A 14,765-nucleotide genomic window follows, 5' to 3' on the forward strand; every position below is an offset into this window, starting at 1 on the left:
GGACACACGGGGACGAGCGGGAGCTGGGTGGGAGATCGGTGCTGCGCACTCCGCGTTAATTACTGTTCATTCCGCCTCCTTCTCACCCTCCTTTTAATTTGTGTTTTGTGTGTGCTTTACCACGCGCGCCACGTGTCGGGGCGGCGGAGCCTGCGTGTGGTTTATAAATAACCGCACGCTCCCTGGGGACACACGCTGGCTCGGGGGGGTTAACGCTGGTAGGGCAGCGCTGCGGCCTCTCCTGGCCACGTTTAAGGATCTGGAGCATTAAATAACATTAAGAATTAACAGATGCCAAGGGAGTCGCATTCGTTTTTCCGTGGGAAGGAGGTCAGCACCGCCGGTGGGGGTGTCGGACCAGGTAGAGGAGCAGATTCCCAGGAGAAGGACAGAGGTGTGACTATCCAACGGGAGGGGGGTGGGGATGGGGGGGGCACAAGGGCTTTGTCTTGCAGATTATATTTTCTTTTATTTTAATATCTAGGCATGATAACTATAATCTTGTACTCACTGATCTCCCTGTTATGTTGAGCTGAGAGATTCGGCTTATCCAGATTTCTCTAAGCTTTTTATTAGAACCAGGCCAGCTCAGCACTGAACTCATGTTCTGTATTTTATGTGCTAATTTTTGGACAGCTTTTTTTCTAGATGGCTAAGATTTTGCTCATGACCTGTGAGCACTCCACAGGCCACCTTCCTTATCCATCTCCGTAATCCCATCCTGCAGCTTCTCCAGTTATGCCTTTCTGCAGTAATCAAAACTGAGATTTACTGTGAAGTTTTAGCCCTAAAGATTGACAAGAAAACAATCTAAAGTGACCTGGAAGCTAAACGTTAACTTTCCTAGAAGAGAAAGAAAAGAGGAAGATGTGGATCAGGCTTGTTCACCTCAGCAGTTGAATGCTGGTACCCAGCAATAAACACATTGCTGAACTGCTGACAAAGCCCGAGAGCCTGAGACTGCTTACAAAATCTTGGGATTGCTGAGAGAGATTTAGTGGAAGAAGCCTGCTTTTATTTTTCCATTCTGTCTTACTTTAAATTTCTTAGCTGTATAACTTTCCATTTTTGAAACTCCTTAGGAGGCGTTATTGGTATTATTTTTAAGCTTAATCTCTTTGAGACTGGCTTTTGCTTATTCTGTCTGCACTGCTTTATCTTCAGAGCATTGCTGTCTGTTCTCACGAGATGCATACCTCAGTTTTCCAGTGATACTGCTTCTACAGAAGAATTTAACTAAAGCCCTGATTTTTTCTTACTTTAGACTTGAGGATCCATTCAAAATCTCTGGGAGTCTATATATGTTGCTCAGCACAGTTTGAAAGTGAATGTACATTACTAAGTAAGACTTGCAGAGTATTTGATTCTGATGTAAAAACAAAATGCTTTTCAGATGCTGTGTTTGTAAACTGAACATACATTCCTGTAATGCCATCGAGGAGAATCAAGCAGTTTGTTCGTGTGGATTTGGGGAGTCATCCTAAATCAGCAACATTATGTTACTATGTTAGGGAGGGAAAGAAAGAAAAATTGTCCTTTTTAGCCTTAAAATTTTAGGGAAAATTTTAAGTACAGAAAATGTAATTACTCATCTCGAAATTTATCCAGGAAGCTAGAATTAAACGCCTTCCTCTCACAAAAAAAAAAATAACAATAGGATCATATGACAGTTATGAGTTTCAGGTTAAAAGTTAAGAGACCATGATTGAAAAGCCATTATTTGATGTGTGCTGCTGCTTATTATTCTCAGTTCTCTTTTGTAGTGATTGTGTTGCCATTTTTTGTTCACCCCATGCACTCTTCTGGACCCAAAGGCAACACAAGTGTTTTTTGACCGACTTGCACATTCTGCTGGGGCATTCAGGGAGCTCTGTCACTGCTCGTGGGTTCATGTGCAACAGCACCAACATATATATATGGGCAAATATCCATTAAATCTTACCTTAAAAGCAACAATTCTTTAAAATTATAGAAATATCTATTCAATAATTCAGTTTTTAAACTGTTCAGAATTTGCATTTCTGTCCATTTCCCCATAGAAAAGCTAGCACTCATCCTCGGTTTTATCTTCAAATGTCGGTAAAAGTATCAGCTCTACTAATGTGCTATATGGAAACTCTAGTTTGCATATTGCAACAGGTGAAAAATATGCCCCAGCAAAGACATGGTTATAATACATTCAGATCTCTGCAGGTATGCAGAAGTCTGTGCCTAATTCATCAAAATAATCCTGTACTTCACAGATAGCCCATAATGTAAGTACAAGTAATGTCACAGGTGGTGGGCAGCCCGTGTACCCGGAGCAGTAAGGCAGTTTCCCCTCTGGAGCGCAAGCTCCCTTGCCTGGAGCCTGCCTGTGGCGTGTAGCTGGCTGACATGGCTGTGCAGCACAGCCTTTTAAGGGAGAACTATCTATTCTGGTTTTGTCTTCTTCACTAAATAGGGTGTTGCAGACAGTGACAGGCTCACTAACTGGGATTTCCCCTTCTCTTTGCAGTGCCTGATGAGGAAAATCCTCCTGCTCCCACCATGTACTGACGTTTCAGGTCCAGGTAATATTTTCTGTGCATAATAACTTCCACAGCCCGTGGAAACCTTGTCGGCACAGCATGAATTTGTCCACCTTTAATCAGTGGGCAGGCAGGAGAAAGGCTTCCCACCCCTGTGCACGGGTTGGTGTGCTGCTTCTCGGGGAATGGTTTGCTCTCTTCCCAGGTCAGCCAGCACTGCATCAGATTGTTTGGGAAGTCAGCGGGGCTGCTGGGTACCAGGATAAAGTTCTTTAAAAGGCATCATTGCAGGAGGAATAAGCACTGCACTACATTTGTGTTGCACGGAGGCCGTGGGACCAGTTGTACACCGGGTAACCTTGTAAGCATAACTTACTGTGTTCCAACATTGCTTCTGAATTTCAGCTGAATCACTTGTACTTTCTTCGTTGCTGTAGAATTAGGGGTGGAGTTAAAAAAATATTCAGATATTTATTGTCTTTTTCAGCAGCCTTTCCTCTCACTTGAGCAAAACTCCTCCAAAAATTAACAAGCTTATTTGTTGTTTTTCTTTTACAGCTGACAGTGCACCCAGGAACCACAGTTACAAGCAGTCATTGATTTGTTTCCTGCTTGAGTACCATAAAACATTTTTCAAGAAATGGAAGGAGATAAAGGGCAGAGTGCTAAAGCTACCAGTGCGGTGGGTGACCTGAGGAAAAGCTGGCAGACCTGGGCAGAGGATCACATTGAGTATCAGAGAAAGAACCCATTCAGCAGCGAGGACAGGCTTGCCTCTAAACCTGCGCACACTCACCGAGGAGATCCTACCTATGGGAGACCCCCTGAAGGGTCTCGGACAGAGCAGAGAGGGAAAGATGCTCACTCACACGTGGGCAAGGAAGTAGAAGAGCTGTGCTTGATCATTAGAAGCACTGGACAGGTGGGAGAAGATGGACACGTGAGTGTGACATTTGGGCAGCTGTTTGAAACATATGTGACTATTTCCAATAAAGTAGTGGGAATCTTGTTAAGAGCCAGAAAACATGGTCTGGTTCATTTTGAAGGTGAAATGCTTTGGCAAGGAAAAGATGATGATGTGGTTATCACTTTACTACAATAAGGCTTTGTCATGGAATGAATTTTGCACGGTTCCATTTGGACAAACATACCTAGATACCATCTTGAAAGGTTTTCATTGCAGGATTTCAGCTGAGCTACCTACTGGGACATGAGCAGGAGAGAAAACTGGTGAGAAGGATAAAGCATATTTTTGTAAAAATGGTAGAGATTTGGACAGAAATCACAAATGATAAGCTAATCCATCACGCTGCCAGTGGATTGTCCTTATCATCTACTACTATGTATATCACAGTTCTTCAGATGACTCCGCTGGCTTACTGCTTTTAGGTTATTGAAAGGATATATAACTAACTTTCTACCGTTCAACACTGATCCTTACAGGTTGTGAGATACTTGCTGCATGGGGGATTGGGATTTGTAAAATGTGGAATTGAAAACTTTTGTGGGAATTCATATACTTCCTCAAACAAAGAGCCTGGATATATTTAGGTTCAATTTCACACTGTTAAATTGAATAAAAGGAAGCTATTTTCATGAAGGAGAAAAAAAAATCCCAAACTTAGAAAAATATCACAGCAAGGATATTTGATGGTTCCTCAATTAGTTGCACCTTGCATGTATTTTGGAGAGCTGCACTAGTCCTGGTATTTAATAGTCAACTCTTATATTTTCTCCAAACCTTCTGTGTCCTTTGTTCTTTTTCTTCTGTATCTCACACCATTTTTACCTCTTCTGTTCTCCCAATGCTGTGTCATACCCTAGAAGGTCACAAAGCTCTGCAGTTATTTTGGTGGATTCAGCTATACCCCTTCATAGGAAGTAAGGTGCCACAATGTAAAGATGTGAAAGACAACAGAAATTCTGTATTGGGGAACCTGCACATTCATAAGAAAAAAAAGGCTCTTCTTTCAGAAAAAGGAGGTAATGTTTCTAATGAGAGGAGAGATCCTGTACTGCCAAATGCATAAATAAAAATACAGCAGTGCAGTCCCATATCATGCTTACTAAAGCTGTGTTTTCAGAGCACTGTTGTGAGTTCTCCAAACTTTTTAAAGTAAAAAAAAAAAAAAAAGGATTGATTATATAAAACAGTTGTAATAATGCTATTGAAAATAAGCGGGAGCTGTATTTACAATAGTTCCCACTCATAAAGCTGTATCATTAGAAATCTGAAGTTCTGGTTTTTATCATTGCAAATAAAAGCTTCTGTGTGGTGTTAACTACACTACTTGATGGGTCTTTAAAGATACTCTCTTGCATCAAAAGGATATTAAAATTTAATATAAATTATGAACTTGATAAAAGTGATGTTACTTTATGCTATTTATATAAAAGAACTTTTATTGCAAAAAGCCTAAAAGAATGGTTTTTTGTTTTGACATTTTCATCTAGTTGGGATTTGCATCAGAGTAAGCCTTTGGACTGAGCAAATAAGAATACAGATTTCATTATCACTGCCTTCTTTTTTTTTTTCCTAGTGAGAGACAATGAAAATAGGAAAAAAAGAAGAAATGAATGTGCTGAAATAAGTCTGGGAATATCTGGGAAACAAAGGAGTCAGATGTAGGTAGAAAATGGATGGGGAAACAAAGGGTGGGTTTTAACCACCACATAATTTTATCATGTTGGAAACTGGGGAATATGTGCTGCATCAGGCATTGCTGGTGTGTGTCCACTTAGTTTTCAAACTCACCACTTCTTCCAAATAAATCTCTGTCTTGCAGCTGAAAACAAGGCATGTCATTTGTGATCTTAAGACATTTAAAATTATTTGATTTTCTTGGAAAAGTGTTTCTTGCCAAAATGACATGAGCAGACCTCAGGAGATTTCGCCTCAAGCTTTTTATAAAGCAGCTATGGAATGACTTTTATTTAATTCTGTCAGTTCTGACATTCAGTCCGTTCTGCTGTAGTGTTAGTTCATAGCTTGAAGGAAGCAGCATCAGGTGGCAGATGCTTACACAGCCTCTGATACACTTTCTTCTGCTGCTGGTTGGTTTAAATACCCCTTGAGTACATCTACAAGAGCTTTAGGCACACCTCTGATCAAAACAGATGGAAACAGAACAAGCCCTTAATGACATGGTCTTACCTACTTTGTAAGGCAACTAAAAAACCCTTGCTCGATCACTTTATTTTGAATAAAACTAAGGATTGTTATAGAAAAAAAAAGATTATTTACAGCAGGTTGGTGGTTTTTTTAAGCCATTATGGGGCCACATTTCCTACCTGCCAGCTTTAGATGAGCATTCTAGAAAGAGTGACTGAAATCTTTCTATGTGCCCACACAATGATTATAAACACCAAGCTGCCAAACTGGGTCAGCGTCCAGGTTGACAAATCTGATCTCGTGCTCCCAGTAATAGCCAGTATTCAAAAAAAAACCAGCTAAAAGATAGGTAATACAATTGGTTGGCTTACCCATTGGTACACTCTGGAATAAAAAATTGCTCCTGAAGGCTGTATAGTCATGAATGCATCATATCTAATGCACATGACTCAGTTTAGCTACTAGTTTACAAGTTTTACAAAATTCTGTTTCCTCATCTGTGATGTGATTAATTAGCATCTATGGATGAAATGGGAATGTAAACTTTTCAACACACAACTTTTTTTTTTTTTTTTCAGCAGGCTTCCATTAAACAGAACAGAATTAACTGAATTATTTTTGCAAAAATTGTAGCACATGAGGGGTTTTAGTATAACAGATTATTTGGAGTAGTAAGTAAACTCCAACACTCTAAAAGGTGTTCTTGCCCTATTCTGGGTAACTTTCAGGTCTTGAAATCTCTCCAAAACTTCACTTCTACGTGGCAGGCTCTCTCAGTGGTCTTTCCTCTTCTTTCCCTTGAAGGCTATGAACTCTCCATCTGTTTTGGACTGTACATTGTACAGGGATTATCTGTGGGTTGTCTGGTCAAACACTGAAGGCACTTTCCCCATTTCAATAAATGTTGCACATCAGTTTGAAATGACGGGTTTTATGCAGCATTTTATTGTTTTCAAGTTTGTCTATTTTCAAATACTGTTTTCACTTATTTTCTCCCATTTTTACGCTTTTATTTACAGCTCGCACTTAAAGACTTTGGAATAGTTTGGGGAGCTATTACTAATTTAAGCACATTGAAAATGCCGTGCATGGTCAAAACACAAACTTTTTCATTTAATCTTAATTTAACAGCATTGTATGTGTATCTATTTCATCCTTTCAGAGGGAGCCTTTAGTACTTCAGCATAACAGCATTATTTTTTGGGTTCACATTAGGTTGGGAGTTTATGTAAAACAACTGAGCAAAACAGTACAAATAAAGCTTTGTCATTCCTAAACATGAGGTCAAAAAAGCAGCTTTTCTCAGGATTGCTAATACTGGATCAAAGAACAGAGCTGGGGCAGTGGCTAAACAACTTTGCTTCTCCAGGATCTTGGAGAGTAAGAGCTACTGTGTTCACTCTCCTTACTGATCTTTGCTCCTTGGAAAGCTCTACAGATGATTTTTTAAGTTTTAAAATAACTAAAATCTTCTGTGGAAGACGGTGACATAGTTAATGGGATTTGCCCATTGTAATTCAGAACCGCATTCAAAGTATTAGGATAGGCTTTTCACAACGTATTTCTTTGCCTAATTAAAAAAATTATCTGCAGAGTCCAAGAGTGCTTGTCAATGTGGAAGGAAAACGAACACAGTTCTGTGCTGAAAAACGCTAACGAGATGCTGAGCGTTCCTCGGTAATTAATGTCCCTCTGCTTAACACTTTGTTGTTTGAGCTAGTTTGAGGCCTGTCTATTTTGCTGTCAGGGATAAGTGAGATTCTCCATCTCGTTCATCAGCAAAACTCTGGAAGCTAAAATTATATCCATATTTTTATCTTTCCAGTCTTATCATCATGAGTGCAACCCTTCTCAAAAGTTAAGATACAAAACTTGACCTTTGTGCTTCTGTGAACATCAGCCGGCGTACTGAGTCTGGCTGGGACGGAGGTCACTTTCTTCAGAGCAGCCCATGTTTCGGGTTTGTCTGGAACAGTGTTGGTAACGCAGCAGCGTTCTGGCGACTGCTGAGTAATGTGTGCACAGCATCAAGGCCGCCTCTTTTTTCTGCTCTGCCCCCTCCGGTGGGCAAAAAAGTGTGGAGTGGGCACAACCTGCACACCTGACACCGACTGGCCAGCAGGGATATTCTGTGTCATACAATGTCTGCTCAGCAATAAAAGCTGAGGAGAGGGCCTTTTTTTTTTGGCAGGGGGGTGGGGGGATTACTACTGCCCTACTTGTGGGAGGTCATGGGAGGATTACGTTTGCATTGCACACCTTGGCTTTTTTCTTCCACTTTCCTTCACATATTAAACTGTTTTTATCTCAATCCATGAGTTTTCTCATTTTGCTCTTTCTACTCTCCCATCCTGCTGGGGTCAAGGGTGAAGAGTGAGCAAAGGGCTATCTAGGGTCAACCCCACCCCCCCAGCAACTATTCCATTGCACTGGAAGATCATTCCAAGATTAGCATTTATTCTGTTTATTAATCCTTTTTGACAACAGTTCGTGTTGGTACTTTAAATATTACATGTCACAGTTAAGTACAGTTACATAAATTAATTACAAATCAGAACACATGCACAGTATTAACTCTTGAAAGACCTTAATGTTCAGGTACTTCCGAAAGCTAGAAGCCAGCTCAAACCTCCTCATCTATTGCACAGAAGTAGTTAAAATTCAGTGCTTTAAGTCACACTTTTCCTACCAAATGTTAGAAACTAAAACCCTAAAAGGCTGCAAATTACATGTGAGTGGCCACTAATAAGAGTAACAAGACATTAGGAAGAAGATCTTACAGACAGAGAGGCGTAAACTCTTCCAGGTAGAAAATGCTGTTTCTTCAGACAGATGGGAACTCTCCTAAGTACTGTAAGAATATTACAATACATTTTATCACTAAGGCAACGGGTGCTGGATCTGTGGAGAACACAGAATATTATGTTCAGGGAAGCTTGCAGGTGGAACAGACATCATCACCTCAGCTGCATCTAAATGCATCAGGCAAGGGCACTTGGTTAGTTTGACACCAAGACATGCTCTGTGAAAAAAGAAAATCCACTCCATGTTTTCTAGAGTTTTAACTTTCCAAACAGTCTGCCTTATTATGGTATTGAAAAACAAAGCACTGGCATTCCCAATTAGAGTCATACAGCAAAGGCAAATGTTCAGCAGGTTCCTTAAGCAACTCAACAGTTGAGTTTTCCAGTTTTGGGCTGAGTCCTTGCTATCCCAAATTCAAATCACATTGCTCTTATGTAAGCTTGCCACACATCCACTGCACTAAGGACCTGTTTCTATTATGACTTCACTTAGAATCCAAATTCAGCCAAGGCATTAGTAATCTCCAAGGAACTTCCAGTGAAAACAATATCAGACAATTTGGATTTTTGTATTTACTGCCATACAGAAGAGCAGTGTATTAAATCCGTTCCTCTGAACTCTTCACGTTTTTGGTAAACATACAGTAACTAGTTTCAAACATTGTGCATATCAGAGGGAAAAAAAAAAACCCTTTAAGTCTAACATACAATCACCTACACATAAACTATATTCAGTGTTATGCAGCATTATCACATTTTGGGCACATCCTGTATTGACATTTACTATGTCACTGTGATGCAAACAAGTCAGGTAACATTGAAGTGGTTTAGCACCAGAAAGTTAGTAGTGGACTTTTGGCAACATACCTACTAATAACTAGGCATAACTAACATATTGTACAAATGTAGACGGAAACTTAAAAGTCTTAACGTTACCTGCAATTCCAGAACAACGCATCCTGAAAATGGAAGCTTGATTCCGCAAGAAATACTCCCTCTGGCACCACGTACATGCTGTTAGTTGTAACTTGTTGCCTTAGCTGCAGTACATTCCGCTACTGTACCCTGCTTTTCATTAAGAAAAGTTCTCTGCCTGTGTGCATATGCATTATGTATGTACATACACAAATGTAAAATTATAATTAAATACATTGAGTTACTGCCAGGGAAGTACACAGACTGAAGTATTCAAAGGAGAATAAGGTTGGCAGATACAAAATCTTTGTGCCTTTCCTCATAAGGAACTAAAGCTTTTTTTATCCTGGAATATTATTGGCAACATCAAACTGTGCAACCTTAAATCAGAGCTCAACGACAAACTGGCTAACGACACAAGTTTTCAGCTGGCAGCATTTTCACTTTGCAGTCTCTCAATCAGCTGTTCGGCCTAGGATAGAGGGAGAGAAAGCAATGTTTTAACTACACTGTGGGCCTTCAGTTTACCTAAAATTCCATTTTAAAAACAGCGATGCTGACAGAGCGTTTACTTTGCACTTTTACAGACAGAGCATACAACCAAAGCAGAATACAACAACCGCTTTCAACAGCGGATTCTCACAGTTTCCATCGAACTCCCACGAGGTGATCAGAAGAGTTAACATGACCTGTGAAAGTCAGAGGATGCTGGAGCAAACAAACAGTAGATCTGTTAAAGCACTGTGATTTTAAAGACCTCAGAAAAAAAGAAGTGCTCATAACAACCAAGTGGTGAGACCTAGGATTCGCTGTGAGATGCTCCAGAGCAGAGTGTTGTGAGGTCTCATCACCCAGCAAGCTGCACAACAGCCACACACGATGCTGAGAGGTGGGGAGTGTCCACGTATGTGGTTGATGTCACAAGATACATGTCATTCTTTGGTCATGTCACTACACTCAGACATGCTTTTCTCATACGGCTTTTCTCATCACATCTAGGGCAGAAGTGGGACAGCTGTGTTTTGTACACCAGCAGCACCAGCTCACCAAGCCCTCAGAAAGGCTCAGGGCAGGACAAAGTCTGCCAACAACCAAGCCAGACTGAGCCCATGGGCACTTCTGAAACAGATCAGTTTACTGTCAGCCTTTCCTTTTTTTGACAGTCCTACTGAATTAAACTTTTAATTTGAGCTAGTGCTTGAGGTTTTATTGAGATCTCCAAAGGAACTACATTAAGAGGTGAAAAGTTTAAGTTTGGCACATTTTAAATACATACACAGTAAAAATGCAATCAGCTACTTAGGGTAGGAACTTAATGGGACTTCAGTAGTTACTGCGATTTATTTGCAGTAAATAAAAGCTACATAAAACATGGAGTAACTGAAAATGGAGTTATCTAAGTCCTGATTTGCATTCTGAGACAAATACCACATTCAAGACACTATAATTAAAAACACCAAAATCAAACCTTACCCAGCACCAACCCAAGAACATTTTTCAACTTGATAACAGGGCAAAATACCTTTTAAAGGGCATCCATATTGAATAACCAGACTTTGTACAGATCTCCCTGAGCTAATTCAAAATAATAAGCAGTAAAACTACACAGCTATGCTTATTTTAGGGCCAAATATTTGTAACATGCTCAACAACACAGCAGACACACCTGCTTTTTTTAAGCTGAGATCTTCAGGGAGGTACCACTGTGAAGAAGTCAAGTTTTTTCTCTTTAAGTAAGAGGCTGTCTACATTCTTTAGATGAGACAGACATTTTTCAGCAACTTTCACTGGGGCTGTGTAATTATACCAGGATGCTGCAGCTACATTGTAAGGACAGGTGCTTTGCTGTATCAAAGCAGTGAGAGTGAGATCTCGAAAGAGAGATTTTCAAAATGCTTTAGTCAGTGCCAGTTCAGTTTCACTGCTTATCTCAACTGGCGTAAATCAGCAAAAGCTGACACAAAACAGTACAAACTATGTTTCTGTAAAGCAGACACTTGTTTTATTCTAAAGACGACAAGATGAACTGATAAATGCAATCATCAGGTGGATATGTTTTCACCTACACCGGATGAACCAGAATATGTACAAAACAGTCCATCACATTTGAACATAAGCTTTTAAATTAAACTCCAAATATTTACAAAGTGTCCGAAGAAGCACATCACAGAACCTGAGCTTCATGTAAGATCCAGAAGTACTATACTGTGTGCTGTTATTAGCCCTCCATTCCCTGTAATAGGTGAAAACCTTAATGTTTATGCTATTATGTTTTCCTCAAATAATTCATGCAAAATACACATAATTAAGAATTATAGTAACAACAAAAATCATCCGTCAGAGCTAAAAGGTTAGAAAGACATCACATTTTCAGCTTGCAACTGAAAACCTACCAAAAACCTAACGTGCATTACACTCACCGTTATGAACCAGTAGGAATTGATTCTGTAATACAGCCTGGATAAGAATCCTAGCTGACTGGCTGGGGCCAGGACGTGAAGATGCAAGTGCGATATTGAGCAGAATGGAGGCCAGTGAAAACCCATTCTTTAGAAAAGGAAAAGAAGTAAAAGGTATTGGTCATGTTAATTCAGGAAGAAGTTGAACATTGCAGGTTATTTAACATGATAACAGAATTCACAACTCATCACATTTTCCTTGTACATAAAGGCAAGAACAAAATTCGTTATATCACAAAAAAACCTTTTCAAAAACCTGTTAACCTCCTCCCTCACATCTCTGTATTTAAGACACATTTTTTTAAAAAACAAGAAACAAGTATTTAAATGTATCCTATCAAGTTTGCAGCTGGAAAACAAACTATCGATTTTAATCATGAAGGCCCGGCTACCTATTTCTCTATACTGTTCAAAGTATGTTACAGTTTACTTCAGCTATCAAATGCACTGCCTTAAACTACAGGGTCCAGCACTGAAAGAAATGAATGCAGGTATGACTGAAACACAACGCAGTGCCCTTGAATACCTCTCTCCTGGCATCTAGGATTTAGAGCATACTCTCAGCATATAAAGAGAAAGCAGCCTTTTAGTAAGTGTCCTCCCTATTACAAGATAAGCTTGTTAAAGAATTTCAGAGCTGGAATGGAATCTGCACTGGAATTTTATCAGACAAAAAGTTTATATTCAATGCCAGCAGATTCTACTTGAGAAGTCATGCAATAAGTGAATGCAGACCCAATTTCTTCAATAAATCATACTGCAGTTTTTGCCACCATCTCTAAATTAACATTCTGAAAAGTAAAAACCATGTTCAATAGACAAAAGGTTCCCATTACATACCTTACATCATTCAAGTCACTAAAATTATTTTTCTGGAGGACAGATTTTCCAACTTCCATCATTCTCTTCACTATTAAACAAAAATAAATTTGATTTAAAAAGGTATTCTTCAGAATTCCAGACTAAGGTATTCTTCAGAGTTCCACAGACTAATTACATGGAGATTACAAACAAGGGTTTTTCAAAATATAAACACTGTAACTACTCCTAATCCAACAAAGACAACCAAGGGAGTGTGTACAATGACTGACTGGAAAATTGCCCCTGTTACCAACTTCCATGATAGTGATGCTTTAAAGTGTGGTATTATTTTAAGGACTTTGGCCAAAGCCCCATGATATCATCACACGCTTATTAAAAAAACACTGATTGTTATTCAAAAATACTGATTGGTCAGAATGAGGACGTTTTGCACTAATTCCAGGGTTGTATCTCCGTACAGGTTCAGGACTTTGATCTCCAGGTCCTGTGCAGCCTGGTGTAAGTTTCAGAGACAGTACACAAAATAAAACTGCCAGTCCTACTTATTACCAGGGCAAAGTTTCATTACTCTATCACTTTGTCTTCAATCCAAACATGTAAAAAAGGTTTTTTTTCCTGGAGAAAACCACCCTATGTTTAGAAGAGAAATACCACTAGTGATGCAAGATTTGCAAAATGCCACTGTAACTATTTTCTTGCGTCACCTGTAAATTTCCCTAAGGTGGAATCTCTTCGTGCACGTATGGCTGTGGTTTTTCTGTTACTCAACACATTTAGCTAGGCATATCTTGTGAAACAAATTCCAGGACAATGTTTTCCTAAGGAAAAAAAAAAGCCTAACAACAATAAATGATAGCTTCGACATTTTAGAATTTTATTTTTTCAAAATTTTTTTAAGTTTATTGGAACAGCATTTCCCCTTTTCATCTGTCACTCCCTTTTTCTGAAAAATAATGTAGCACTTTCAAAGTATACATTTTACAAAATTCTTGTTTTTCATATAATTTGAAATTGCATATGTATCTAAGAAAACGCAATAAAACAGCACATAAATGCTTTAAAAATAAAGTTGCAGTCCCAACAAAGTGCAGAGGCATCTGTACGCCATGCAGGCATAAGAGATTTCATGCACTAGTGCACCGTTTTCACAGAATTACAAAAAAAGTGCCATTCCAGAACAGCACGTGGAAGTTCCCAGGAAGCGTAAGTCCCTACCTACACTCACTCACTCACATCAATTATTTTCGTGTTTACAAATAGCGTTCAAAGGTATCATTTACTTGAGAACACATTACTTAAGGCTGTGAAAAATTATTTTCCTTTAGGTTAAACTCACACTTAGAGCCTTACCGAGAGGTATGTGCTCTGTCTTCAGTGTTTTGCAGTTTCCCATGTGCTTCACGGGCACGACCAGGTAGTGGTGGGGGGCACCAGGTTTCCTATCTCTAAAGCAAACAAGGTCTTCATACTAAAAAAGGATGCAAACATATCAAATTGATTAGGAGGAGGAGGATACTGGCAAAGAGTTTGCAAGAAAGTCCATCCTTCCCATATCAACAACAATACCAAACAGACAAACAAAAAAACCTAAAAAATGCCTAATGTCATAGCTGAAGTAACTAGCAAAAAACCATGAGATTTTTGGAGCCAGCCTACAAGCACGACCTCCTGCAGTCAGGATCCCTCGGTGCCAGCTTTAGGGCTGCTGTGCCAACATTTACGGAAGGCACGGTGTTTTCCATCCATCCGATCGATGTTTCATTGCCCCCCCACCCCGTGTCCACGTGTAGGAGCCGACGACCCTCCGGGGCTGCCGTGCACTCGCCCCGCCTCCGAACGAGACCCCTTCGCCAGGCGGCGGCCCCCGGCAGCGCCCGAGGGCAGGAAGGAGGAGGGAGGGAAGAAGGGAAGGAGGGAGGGAGGGAAGAAGGGAAGGAGGAAGGAGGCCGCGCTGGCACCGGCGCCCCTCACCCACCTCGCAGGGGAGCAGCTCCGTGCCCGGCTCCTCCCGGCGGGCGATCCTGCAGAACACGCACTTCCCGTCGTAGCCGCCGCCATTCCCGGCTTCGCTGCCCTGGGCGGCGGCGGCGGCGGCACCCGCGGCCTCCTCGCCGGCCATGGCCCCGCTCCCGCTCCCGCTCCC

The 14,765-nt window shown here is 40.4% G+C and overlaps 1 protein-coding gene and 1 long non-coding RNA gene across 9 annotated transcripts; one reads left to right on the plus strand and one right to left on the minus strand.

The window, feature by feature from the left end:
* The first annotated feature begins 49 nt into the window (after positions 1 to 49).
* Positions 50 to 7,779, plus strand: LOC126640065 (uncharacterized). Of its 5 annotated transcripts, none has more exons than XR_007628940.1 (4): positions 50 to 394; positions 485 to 2,871; positions 3,069 to 4,493; positions 5,051 to 7,779. It is a non-coding gene; the product is annotated as an uncharacterized LOC126640065 (long non-coding RNA). The 5 variants fall into 5 exon arrangements; XR_007628939.1 differs by lacking the exon at positions 5,051 to 7,779 and having other exon boundaries at positions 485 to 1,342; positions 2,498 to 2,871; positions 3,069 to 4,953; XR_007628937.1 differs by lacking the exon at positions 5,051 to 7,779 and having other exon boundaries at positions 3,069 to 4,953.
* A 291-nt stretch (positions 7,780 to 8,070) lies between these two features.
* On the minus strand, positions 8,071 to 14,765 carry HINT3 (histidine triad nucleotide binding protein 3). 4 transcript variants are annotated; one of them, XR_007628936.1, is made up of 6 exons: positions 14,598 to 14,765; positions 13,973 to 14,090; positions 12,641 to 12,710; positions 11,762 to 11,888; positions 9,363 to 9,813; positions 8,071 to 8,523 (listed from the first exon to the last, which is right to left on the minus strand). XR_007628936.1 is itself a non-coding variant. In XM_050315564.1 (5 exons), the coding sequence occupies exons 1-5, from the start codon at positions 14,739 to 14,741 to the stop codon at positions 9,766 to 9,768; spliced, it is 507 nt and encodes a 168-aa protein (XP_050171521.1). In that variant the 5' UTR covers positions 14,742 to 14,765; the 3' UTR covers positions 8,071 to 9,765. The 4 variants fall into 4 exon arrangements, 1 of the variants encoding a protein (XP_050171521.1); XR_007628935.1 differs by having other exon boundaries at positions 8,071 to 8,594; XR_007628934.1 differs by having other exon boundaries at positions 8,071 to 8,644.

The sequence above is a fragment of the Myiozetetes cayanensis genome, unplaced genomic scaffold, assembly GCF_022539395.1.
Source record: "Myiozetetes cayanensis isolate MyiCay16 unplaced genomic scaffold, myiCay2020 scf2-11, whole genome shotgun sequence".
In the NCBI taxonomy this organism is placed as follows: Eukaryota; Metazoa; Chordata; class Aves; order Passeriformes; family Tyrannidae; genus Myiozetetes; species Myiozetetes cayanensis.